We start from the raw sequence: 12,500 nt of genomic DNA, 5'->3' as shown, positions 1-12,500 counted from the left end.
ACTAGGCTGAGGTCACACTCGACTCTGATGCTCTCTTATGCTCACACTCGATGATGGTGGGAGGGCGTCATGAGGGCGTATCAAAGTGGGGTGGGGGGCGAAGAAGGGAAAACGGCGAAAAGGCGGGAGGGCAAGATTGTTCCCGGAGGTGACCCACTTCCTCGTCACTTCCGCCTAATTTGCATGTGAAGAGCAGAGCGTCGTGGAAAATGGATTCGCGTGGAAGTCGGAATGACGGGGAGGGGGGGGGGGAGAAGGGGGAGGAAAAGAGAGAGGACAGAGTGCGGAAAGAAAACAAGGCGAGACGACGAAGGAAGAAAAGCAAGAGAGGAACGAAGACGGGGAGAGACGAGGCAAGGTGGTTAGGCAGTTCCTCAACGCGTAGGCCTAATTAGCCATGAAGACAGCAGAGGACGCGCGGGATTCCGCCTGTGGCTGAGTGATGCAAGCGCAGGCAGGACAGGTGAGGTGGGCGAAGGCAGCGCAGGCGGAGTCGGTGCTGACCCCAAGCGGAGGTCAGCTTGAGCGCCTCGGCCGACTCACGCGCGCACGTCGAGCCGAGTTTTATACCCGACCTCATCTACTTTCTTCTTTAGAAATACGAGAGCCGGCGGCGTGCGCGTGAGACGAGGAGGATGACGTAAGCGATAATGATTGAGGCAGAGGAGAGGAGCGGAGAGACGAGATGAGAGCGGAGGAAGAGAGTTTGTTTGTGCGCGTGCTTGTTCGTGTGTATGTGCGTGCAAAGTACTCCGGTCTAGCCGTGAAGAGTAGCCCCCCCCCCCTCTCCTCCTCCTCTCTCTTCTTACCATTGACTCTGGTTCTCAAGTAGAGGCCGGACTCGCTGCTGGTGGCTTTTAAAGCTGCTTTACCCGAGCACAGTCAATATTCTTTGTCTGAGTGGCTACATTACGAGGGAGATGCCCGCCGCCCGCCGCCCGCCGCCTCGTGCCCAGGGCTGCTCCGTGCCCCCTCCCGCCGCCACAAGTGCCCGATGCTCTACCCGCTGGGAGACAACGCTTGCAATTCTTACTCTGTTTTTTGACTATCGTTTATATCATTTATTTTGACTTTGCTATGTATCCTCCCTTCTATTTACCTCTTTGTCCAAATCCCCCCTTCTCTCTCTCTCTCTCTCCCTCTCCCTCTCTCTCTCTCTCTCTCATATATATATATATATATATATATATATATATATATATATATATATATATATATATGTATATCATATTATATTATATTATATTATATTATATTATATATATATTTATATATATATATTATATTTATATATATATATGCATAAAGATATAGGTATAGATATAGATATATTATATTATATTATATTATATATATTTATATATTTATATATATATTTATATATTTATATATTCATATATTAATATATGTGTGTATGTATGCATATATGTATGTATGCATGTATGTATGTATGTATGTGTCTGTATATTTCGGTGATGGTAGGAGATGGGAGGGAGGCAACAGACTCGAGTAGTACTGGTGTGAAGAAGACAAAGTGTTCGACCGAGTGTGAGTTCTGTGACAATGGCAAGAGACGGAAAGGTGTGAAGGAGAACGGAAGGGGGAGGGGAGAGGAGGCGGGGAAGGGAGGGAGGGTAGAAGAGAAGAGATGTCAAGGTTGTTCTCTCGGATGAAGAGTGTACGCCAACACATTAGTTTCCGTTTTCACAATTTTTCTCCTTCCTTTTAGTTTATTTTTCCTTTTCTTCCATCCTACTCTTTCCATCTCATCATTACCACCCTTATCTTGTGTTCCTTCTCTTCTCTCATTCCGCGCCTCCTCTTTCCGTTTTCCTCTTCCTCTTTTCTTCTCTTCTTTTTACCTCCCCTTTTCTTCTCTTTCATTACTTGTGCCTCCCTCACCCCATCCCTTCATCCTCTTTCTCCTTCCTCCTTCTTCCTATCTCCCACTCTTCTTCCCTCTCAGCCCTTCTTCTTCCCTCTCCTTCTTCTTCCCTCTCCTTCTTCCCTCTCTCCCTCCACCCACCCTTCCTCCCTCCCTCTCTCCCTCCCTTCACCCTTCCTCCCCCCCACCCCCACCTGCCAGCGGTTGCTCCCATCTTCTTCCGCCGTAAAATTAAATAGATCCCGGCTGACCTGCATGAAATTGGCCGTTTCACCTGCATTCCCGTTGATTTTACTTTGGAAAAGAATGTGCGCCGGCGTAAATATAAGGTGTTATTAACCTGGTGGTGTTCATTAAGGTGATGCTGGCGCCGTGACCTCCTCCTCCTCCTCCTCCTCCTCCTCCTCCTCCTTCTTCTCTCCCCATCTCCTTCTCTCCCCTTCTCTTTCTCCTCTCCTTCTCTCCTTTTCCTCTCCCCTTCTATTTCTCCTCTCCTTTTCTCCTTCTCTCCTTTTCTCTTTCTCCTCTCCCCTTCTCCTTATCCTCCTCCTTTTCCTTTTCCTCCCCCCTTCTCTCCCTTTCTCTATCCTTTTCCTCTCCCCTCCTCCTCCTCCTCCTCCTCCTCCTCCTCCTCCTCCTCCTCCTCCTCCTCCTCCTCCTCCTCCTCTTCTTCCCCGTTCCTCTCCTCCCCGTCCGTTGCAGGGGCCCGTGCATTTTACAACGGCTGCTTACGGCGTACTCACACATCGCCGCGTTTTATCACACTTTTAACACCGTCAGAGTCAGCACACGCGTTTTCTCTCCCACTTCTTCCTCCTTTTCCTCTTCTCTTTCTTCCTCATCCACTGCGTTCGCTCCCACCGCCTGTGGTATATCTGCTTCCAGCGTTCTCGCCGTCTCTTTATTTCCCTTTTCCATTTCCCTCCCTTTTCTTTTTTTCTTTCCTCTTCTCTTTCCGTCCCGTATCCTTTCGTTCTTTCTCCTCTTATTATTTGCCCTCCTTTTCTTCTTTTGCCGCCTTCTGCCTCTTACTTCTCTTCGTTCCCTCCTCTTTTCGTCCTCCGGCTCCACTTCTTCCTCTTCCTCCTCCTGTTCCTCATCTTCACCCTTCTCCCTCTTCCTTCCTTCCCCCTACTCACTAGTCAACCTAATTCCGGAATTTGTCTTGGGTAATCTGCAGTAAAACATGGCGGACGACGGGGGGTTCTGACGGCGCTGCATCCATCTTGTTTACGTTTACGCGCGCGCGCGAAGGCAAGATCTCGCTCTTCCATTGACTTTGTCTTTTGTCTTTGTTGTATATATTAATACTCCCCCCCTTCCCCCTCCTCCCTCTCTCTCTCTCTCTCTCTCTCTCTCTCTCTCCCTCTCTCCCTCTCCCCCCCCCCCTCTCTCTCTCTCTCTCTCTCTCTCTCTCTCTCTCTCTCCTTCGCTTTATCTCTTATCTCTCCTACTTCCTCCCCCTACTCCCACACCTCCTTCCCTTTTTCTCCCACTCCCTCCCTCGCCGTTTCTCCTTCCCCTCTCCATCACCCCCACCCCCTTCCTCTGCATTATCAGTGCAGGCCCCGGGATCGCTCTCTGCTATCTCGTGATGTGCAGGCCGGAGTGCCCACTTTAATCTTTATATACGAGTAGTTGTGGGGCGCTGTATATGCTGAAACCCTTCTTTCACCTGCGCCTCCCCTGCTTTCTCCTCTTTTTCTTTTCTGATCTTCCCATATGATACTCTAATCTCTCTCTCTGTCTCTGCCTATCTATCTGGTTTTCTAGCTCTAGCTCTCTCGCCCTTCGTCATTTTCAGCATCACTAGAGTATAAGAGGATACAACTAGGATATTGCGAGCGCCGACTGTGCCGCTCCGGATGACTGAGAATATTCCGGAAGCGGGAGGGTAGATGTTCGAGAGAGAGAGGGAGGGTAGTAGGAGGGGGGTGAGGGGGGAAGGGTGAGGGGCTATTTGGGATACAAATCTCTCACTTAATCTGTGCCAAATATTCGCAGATTCAGAAGACAGAGAGATTAGGACGCGCGCTGGCTGGCTCGGGAACGTCCCCTCTGTGCGTTGTCTTTGGTGCCGGCTGGTGGCGCTGCCGAAACGCTGCTTGTTGTTGTCGCTACTGGTGCTTTGATGTCGTTGTTGCTGCTGTGTTGGCTCAGTGGATTCTCTCTGGCGAATGTTAAGGTTGCCATGTTATTTTTTTTGTTCGGGCCGAAGGCAGAAGTAGTGATAAAACAGCGGACCGACGATGATAGGAACGGAGAACGTGCAGTACTGAGAACGTAGACACAGTGTGTGCTTTAAATGGGGAAGCGGGATGTGGTGGTAGGGAGGGGAGGGGGCAGAGAGATTCTGTTATTACCTGATATTGGAGAAGACGGAGATGATCGATGTCTTACAAATCTGAACTTCCTCCTTCCTCATTCTGTCTGATTCCTGCGTTTCTCCCCCGTTTCTGCGTGCTTTCTGTTACACCATCTCCTCCTCTTAAGATTCTCTTCGCTCTGCCTCCTTGCTTCATCAACGCCCTATAGCCCTCCTTCGCTAAGCCCTCTCTGGCTTCCTTCCTCCTGTAAGATTAAAATGTTGACTTATCGTGAGTTAATTGACCATCTCACACACCACGCGCTTGAATTTTTACGGAATGATATTAGAGGAAAGGAAAAAATATGGAAATTTGTACGAAGTGGGGAAAGAGGGATGGATGATGAAAGGGAAGGGAAAGGGGAAAAATAGGATAAAGAAGGCGAAGAGGGAGGTGTGGGGTTGAAGTCCTAGGGACGTCATAAATATTTGCAAAAATATCAGAAGCACTTCCCTTCCTCCGTTCGGTTCCTCTACCTCACCTTCCGATTATTTGAGTGTCACTTCATTTTTTTCTCGGGCTTTCTATTTCTCCCTCTCTTATCTCACATTTTTGTGTTTTACTCCTTTTCTTACTGCGCTTTGATGTTTACTTTGGATTGGACTCGGATAGGTCATTTCAGCCGCTTGGTGCGAGAAGCATTAATGCGCGAACACATTCAAGAAGTTGATTTATTTACATGACACGAACACGCACACAGATACACATTCACAATCACAATCACACTCACACTCACACTCACATTCACACTCACTCACTCACATACTCACATACTCACATACTCACATACTCACTCACTCACTCAGTGTGTATGTGTGTGTGTGTGTGTGTACACGAAATTCGAAGGCTCCGTGAAGGCAGAGACGCTGATTTCCCTGTCCCTTCGGTGCTCCTCGAAGGGCCGGTCGGTACTGCGGCGGCGGCGGCCCTTTCATGATTTCATGGCGGATGATCGCAGTAACGAGGTGATGACGTCACGTTTTGTTTCTTTTCGGAGCTCGAGAGGAATTTTTGAAAAGTGTTTCAGGACGTGGGAACGCTTCGTGGCGCTAAGGAGGAGGGGAGGGAAGGAGAGAACGAAAAAAAGAAAGGAAGGGAAGATAATTCAGAAAAGAAAACTAATCTGATCTGATTTATGGAAACCGGTATACCATGCACACACGTGTATATGTATTTATTGGTGTATATGAACATGTGTGTGTGTGTGTGTGTGTGTGTGTGTGTGTGTGTGTGTGTGTGTTTTTTATATATATATATATATATATATATATATATGTATGTGTATATATACATATATCCATACATACACACACACACACACACACACACACACACACACACACACACACACACACACACACACACACACACACACACACACACACACACACACACACACAGATATATATATATATATATATATATATATATATATATATATATATATATATATATATATATATACATATATGCATACATATACACATATACACATATACACATATACACGTGTGTGTGTGTGTGTTAGGGAGGGAAAGAGACAAAGAGACAGAGAGAGTCTGTTAGATGCACCTGATGATAGGGGGGGGGGATGCTAGGAGAGGGGCGGTAACACCCTTGCATCCGCTGCCAATGTCAACTTTCAGCAAGATTTCTTTCCTTATCAGATCGTAACTCGGGCCAACGCGGGTCCCGGGGGCGTCGAGGGGCGGGGGAGGGGAGGGGCGGGGAAGGGGTGGTCTTGAAGAGTGAAATGGGGTTAAAAAAAAACATTGTTTCTTTTTTATCATTGCTTATTTACCGTTATTTTGGTTGTTGTTTTCCGTGTATTATATATTCTTTATTTTGCGCTTTTTATTTCCCGATTGTGTACTTTCCATTTAGCTGAGCGGTCTTTAACAAAAGTTCATTTCCTGACGACGTAGCTATTTTCATGATCATTGGACTCCGTCGCCGAGTGAAAGGAAAGAAACGACAACGAATAAGAGGGAAAATTAGTGATAAAAAATAATCTAAAATTTCACGCCTTTGTCGCATCAGCTGTTTCATGGCAACAACTTGAGGAACACGAAAACACATTTTTGCTGTTACTCTTAGCCTCATTCGCGCCTTGGCTTTCTTGTGTTCTCTATTGTTTGTTTGTTGTTGTTGTTGTTGTCTTCCGATATTCGCTTTCGGATTTCGGCTTGGGTGGACGCTGGCCGAATGGGGGATTTAGTTTTGATAGCTATATTTTGAGATTCGTTATCCTTCACCTCTCCCTCATTTTTTCGGATTATATTATGATACACACGCACGCACGCACGCAGAGATCTTCTTGGGTGGGTGGAAGGTTCCGAACGCACCTGAATGATTTATGAATCATTTGAGACTTTATCTTTTCATTAATATTGTGGGCATTTAGTCATAGCGTGAGAGGAATTCATTTATTTATTCTCTCTCTCCCTTTTTTTGGTTTTGTTTTATGTCCGTTTCCACCGTTCGCGGGCGTGATGTTGCATGATGGTGCATGCCAGGACCGTAGTGGGCCGGTGTGCGTGGCGGAGCTCATTTGCATGCCTATAATTCTTATATTTTATGCCCTTCATCCCTCGACCATATTATGTGGAGGTGCCGTAACTCAGGCGGGGGTGTCGGCCCCTGTTAATTGTGCTCTCCGGCATTTTGTCTTTGTGTTCTCGTTCTGAGTGTTATGGCGGCCCTTGGGTGGCGTCAGTTGTTTTCTCCGGCATAATCAACAACATCAACAAAATATATATACTATAATTGTGTTCTCATTTTTCGTACTGCAACTAACATAATCATTTTCCTTTGTTAGTGTCATCGATGAATTGTACGAGAATAATTGAATTTTTTTATTGCCTTATTATGTATTATTGTCGATATATATATATATATATATATATATATATATATATATATATATATATATATATATATATATATATATATCACACACACACAGTAATTGTATTTTCCTTATATACGAGACTAATTGTGTTTTTTGCATTGCAGTGGTACTCCTGGACACCACGACGGAATCCTCCCTGGAATGGACCAGATATCCCTTCGGACCCAACTCGCCGACTCCTGGGGTGAGTACCTTGCCCGTGGTGGTGGGTATGGGCGTAGGTGTGTGCGGAGTGTGGGTGGGCCATGTGTGGCTGCGGGATTTCTAAAGTTTTGTAAAGATTTGTTTATTTTTCTGTATTTTGTATATTTCATCTCTCTCTTTCTCTTTATCATTCTCTCTCTTCCTCGTTATCATTCTCTCTTTCTCTTTATCATTCAGTCTCTCCTTCTCTTTCTGTCCCTTACCTTTCTCGCGTCCCTCTCTCCCTCCCTTCCCTTTCTCCCCTAGCCTTCCCTCTCTCTCTCCATCTCCATCCCAAGCAATGTGGTCTGAGAAGACTTCGTTTGACCTCGTTCGAGAAAGTTTTCGTCGACTTTTTAAAGACGATATTGCCTCGTTAGTCGAGCAGCCCCCTACCGGCTATGCCTCCCCCCTCCTCCCGTCGTGATTAGAGGAACTTGCTTTTTGCTTTATATCTCTCACTTTTATCTCTTTCTCCTGCCTCCCTCCCTTCCACCCCTCTCTCTCTGTCTATGTATGTCTGTCTGTGTATGAAATATCAGTCAGATGCTTAGGCCTATGAATTCTTGTCTTGGGCCTCAGAGCCGATTGGCATTTTGGTCTCACTTTCCGTGGGTTTGATTGCCGTCCGAGAGAAAGAAAGGGAGAGCCAGAAATGACCGTTAATAAGTGGTCGAGGAGAAAGAAAGAGAGAGAGAAGTGACCGTTAATAAGCATCCAAATAGTGGCCTTTCGAAGAGGGTTATAATGGCGGCCATATATAGACGGATTTTACATGTATTTCCCCTCTCTTTTTTATTTCGTTGAGTTGGAGTGTTTGTTTTGACCTCGACGGTGGCCGGACGTGGAGGGGACGAGGGCTTGGGGTGGGGGTGGGGGTGGGGGTAGCAGTGGGGAGGCTAGACAAACTTTTATAAACTGGATTTATTATTATCGTCAGGTTTTCTGAGAGCTTTTTGAAAAATTACGAAGAGGGCGAAGGGGAGATCATGGGATTTTGAAGAGGAGGACGATAGGCCTATACAGACTAATATAGCTTTGATGACTTTTGATAGAACAAAGATTAAAGGATATGTGCATGTAGTTAGAGAGTAGATGGGGAGATTGTGGGCAAGGGGGAGGGGGGTAGTCATAAAGGGCAAAATGGGAAAAGAGAAGACGTGAAATGGGTGAAAACTGGAGGAAAATTATATCTGGAGGACAAGAAAGGAGGATGAACGCAAACAAGCAAGTACGCACGCGCGCGCACACACACACACACACACACACACACACACACACACACACACACACACACACACACACACACACACACACACACACACACACACACACACACACACACACACACACACGTACGCACACACACATACACACGCACGTAGGCACACACACACATACACACGCACATACACACACGCACACGCACACGCACACGCACACACGCACAGAGGCCAGCCAGACACAATGAAATCGGGATCGGAAACCGCCATCTCCATCTCACGGAAAGTTGGGGAGGGAAATTAACAGGATCTGATCTGTTTTGAAAGTGATCCAAGTTGTGGCTTAAATGCGAGGTGGTTGAGAGCGTGCCAACGGCTACATTAGGGAGCCTCGGACCCGAACGCCGCCGTTTTTGTAGTTCGATCTCTCGGTAGGCATTAACTGGTTGGTTATGGACTAGCAATTATGGTGTGCGGGGGAGGGGGTTTAGTGTGTGTGTGTGTGTGTGTGTGTGCGTGTGCGTGAGTTTGAGTTTATGTGTGAGTCTTAGTGTGAGAGCGATCGAGTATATCTCATAAATGTATAACGTGCTCCATCTATTTTAAGGCTAGCAAAACAGGTAAAGAAAACTTTAGGGCGAGGATATAACAGGCTTGTTAGCGATGTATAAAGCGAGGTAAACAATTTATTTATGGGGGGAACGCGAGAGATGAGACCAACTCGTCGGTCCAAGCAGAGGAGGGAAGAAAGGGGGTACTCCCCCCCTTCCCTGTCATTAATGAGCATTTCCTCCTATACTACTGTCGCCCTCGCAAGCTGTGGCTGTGATGGCGGCGGTGTTTACTTGCAAGAGTTTGTTAATAAAATTACAGTCCTATTTACTTGGCTTTCCGCAAGTTCCTTGTTATTTTGGACCCTCTCACCTTTCCTCTCTCATTCTCGCGTCTTCTCGCCTCTCTTCTCTTCCTCTGACTCTCTCCTTGCAATGGATATGCACTTACGCCTTGTATACTTTATCTTGGGCTCTCTCTTTCTCGCTTCTTTCTTTCTTGTGTTTTCTCGCCGGCCCTGCGCTGTTCCTCCTCTCCGCCGGCCCCCGGTGCCCATTATGGGAATTTAAGCGACGCGAAGATTGGATAAGTTAGTTATATTATTCCTCGTCCTGTGATTTCTGAAGAGGAGGGAGAGACTGCGAAGGGAGGGAAAGGAAAGGATGGAAAGCTTGGCCAGCAGAGAGGGGAGGAGGGAGGGGAAGGAGATGTGGAAAAGGGTAGTGTAAGATAAAGAAGGGGCGTGCGGGCAAGGAAGAAATTGTTGGATGATTGAGATGGGAGAATGACGATAGAGAAAGGGAGAGGGATAGGGAAAGGGAAGAGAAAGGTAAGGGAGAGGGAAAGAGGAAGGAAGGAGGGAGTGAGGGGAAGTAAGGGAGGGAGAGATAGGGTGGAGACGGGGATCAGGGAGGGAGGGAGGAGGAGGAGGATGGAAACGGCTGATGTCACAAAATATCGGCATCTTCGAGATAATCAGGAGACCAGCATCTTGAATATGAACTCCTGGAAGACGAAACCCCTCCCTATCCCCCTACCCCCTACCCCCGCCTTCTCTGGCGTCTTGGCTTTTTCTTAAATATGACGATGACGAGGCTCCTCCCCCCTCCCTCCACCTCTCTCCGCCTCCTCCTTATCTTTCTTGTCCTCGTATATTTCCACCACTCCTCCTTTCCCTCCATTTTATCCTATTCTCCGAGTGTTTTTTCCTCTTCTATTTCTTCCATTTTGTCTTCTTCTTTCTCCCATGCCTCCTCCTTTCCTTCTTCTTTTTCTTCCCTCATCCTCCTCTTACCCTCCTCCTCCTACCCTCTCCTTCTCCTCCTCCTGCTCCTCCTCCTCCCCCCACAACAGGGAAGTGATTGCTTCGGGATTTTAAACATTCCCCGAACATGTACCAAGAAACAAAGGAAGGAAGCTTCGGGAACTCGAGGAACATCTTAAGAACGATGGATGGGGTATAAGAGGGGGTGAGGGGGGGGGGAGGCGCCTCCAGATCAGCTTTTGTGGCTCGGTGATTCTTCTTTGCTGTTGGACCTTCTTGGACTTATCTTGTTTATTCTTTCTCTCTCTCTCTCTCTCTCTCTCTCTCTCTCTCTCTCTCTCTCTCTCTCTCTCTCTCTCTCTCTCTCTCTCTCTCTCTCTCTCTCTCTCTCTCTCTTGCTCTCTTTCTCTTTATGTTTTCATAGATAACTAAATAGATAAATATATTTCTTTTTTTTTCATTCTGTCTCTTTGTATCTCTCCATCGTCACTTCATGCGTCTCGTAACTCACAGGATGGGAATTTCTAGACACCTTTAAACTCAGCCACCATGTCCGTCTAAGAATGGCGATTGGGTTGAAGACGAACTCCCCCCCCCCCTCTACGCCTGACGCGGCAGATTCTCCTCGTCTTCAAACTGATATTGATATCCAATGCCTTAAAAAAGCCTTACAGGGCCTTCGCTTGTCTCAGACAAAGTCTTCTCTCCGGTCGACGTCTCGTCTTGCCTTCTGTTTCTATTCGTGCTTATCCGTCCCCAAGCGAGGGACATTGGAACACCTTGGTCGACGTTAAAACCCATCCTGCTCGTGCCATTGGTCATTTGGCCGCCACTGGCTTTTCTCCTTCCTTCTCCATCCTCTCGTTTCATTCTTCACTCTCTTTCTCTCTCTCTGTTCCTCCCTCCCTTCCCTGCTCCCTTTTTACCTCACTTGCTCCCTCGCTCTCCCTCTCTTCCGTTTTTCGTCCTTCCCTCCTCCTTGCCCTTCAGAGTTCTTTTGCTGACGCAGTAGAGGTAGGCCTAGGGACCTGTTCTGAGGTGGTGTCGCTCTGATTGCAGTCCAAGTATTGATCGCTTTACGCCATGAGATCAGTCATCAGTCTCCACTTGACGTCAGATGTCATTATTTTCTAGAATGTTACGGTAGAGAGAGAATATCTACATAAACACTATATTCAGTCATATAGCGTGTGGACTGTGTGTTCAATGCTGAAGTGGAAGCAGGAAATGCCACCGGTTGTGTCTACAGGAAGGATGAGAGCAGTGGCGGCGGTATTATGGAAATGAGAGAGAGAGCATCATGTGCCACGGGAAGATCTTAATGCAATGCCCTCCTACCCCCCTCCCCTCCCCCCTCTCGCCCATCTGAGGTAGGGTTGTATCTCCCTCTAGGAGGATCAGATGACGGGGGAAATGCAAGGAAATTATAAAAAAAACACATATATAAAAAAATGAAAGGTTGAGACTTGGTAAGAAAAACGAGAGAGAAGGAATAAAGTAACGTATAATCCGATGAAGCCAAAATCAGAAAAGAAAAAGTAGGGAAATGGAAATGGAGAATCAAGAGGACAGATCTCGTACCTGATTTAACCAGATGGCCAGAAGGAAGGAGGGAGGGTGGAGGCGGTGCCAGGAGGGGGATATAGGCCTTTTTATGTGCTATGGTTTGGGCTCGATGGAAAGAGGAAGGGAGGGGGAAGTAGGCCTATGGGAAGATGATCTCATCGACTACACATCTTCCGACAAGCTGTGTGTATGAATGGTTTATTGGGTCGCCTCTATAGGCCTAGATCAATTCCGAGGCAGCGACCGCAGCTTCTTATATAAAACGGACATGGGCCAGGGAGCCAAGGCCGCGTGTGTTTGTACGTGTGAGATGAGGATTGAGCTTACCCTGTGTACACACACTGACAACCCTTGCGTGTGTCCTTTGTGTGCCTGTGTCTTTTGGCTTGTGTGTACAGGACTTATTAGGGATTTGTGATGAGTCAAGATACTGTTGGTACATATGTTTGCCCCTCGCGTGCCACGACCGGATGAATATATGTGGTGCTTGAAAGGCAGGTAGGAATTCTGAGTGCTAGTTCTTAAAGAATGTATTCAATAGCTTTGTGTG

At 47.0% G+C, this 12,500-nt stretch overlaps 1 protein-coding gene across 17 annotated transcripts in view; it reads left to right on the top strand.

The window, feature by feature from the left end:
* The window catches only part of Eph (Eph receptor tyrosine kinase), a 464,228-nt gene that overhangs the window by 304,163 nt on the left and 147,565 nt on the right, over positions 1-12,500 (top strand). For all 17 annotated transcript variants that reach the window (XR_015192478.1, XR_015192480.1, XR_015192479.1 and 14 more), the window contains one exon: positions 7,267-7,346. Coding sequence is in view for 13 of the 17 variants with exons in the window: in XM_043013398.2 (XP_042869332.1) it covers positions 7,267-7,346 (80 nt within the window). In the remaining 4 variants the exon portion in view is untranslated. The remainder of the gene's footprint in view (positions 1-7,266; positions 7,347-12,500) is intronic.

The sequence above is a fragment of the Penaeus japonicus genome, unplaced genomic scaffold (genome assembly GCF_977035675.1).
Source record: "Penaeus japonicus unplaced genomic scaffold, GWHDUDI00000001_assembly GWHDUDI00000029, whole genome shotgun sequence".
Taxonomy (NCBI): domain Eukaryota; kingdom Metazoa; phylum Arthropoda; class Malacostraca; order Decapoda; family Penaeidae; genus Penaeus; species Penaeus japonicus.
This window is presented reverse-complemented; position numbering and strand designations above follow the sequence as displayed.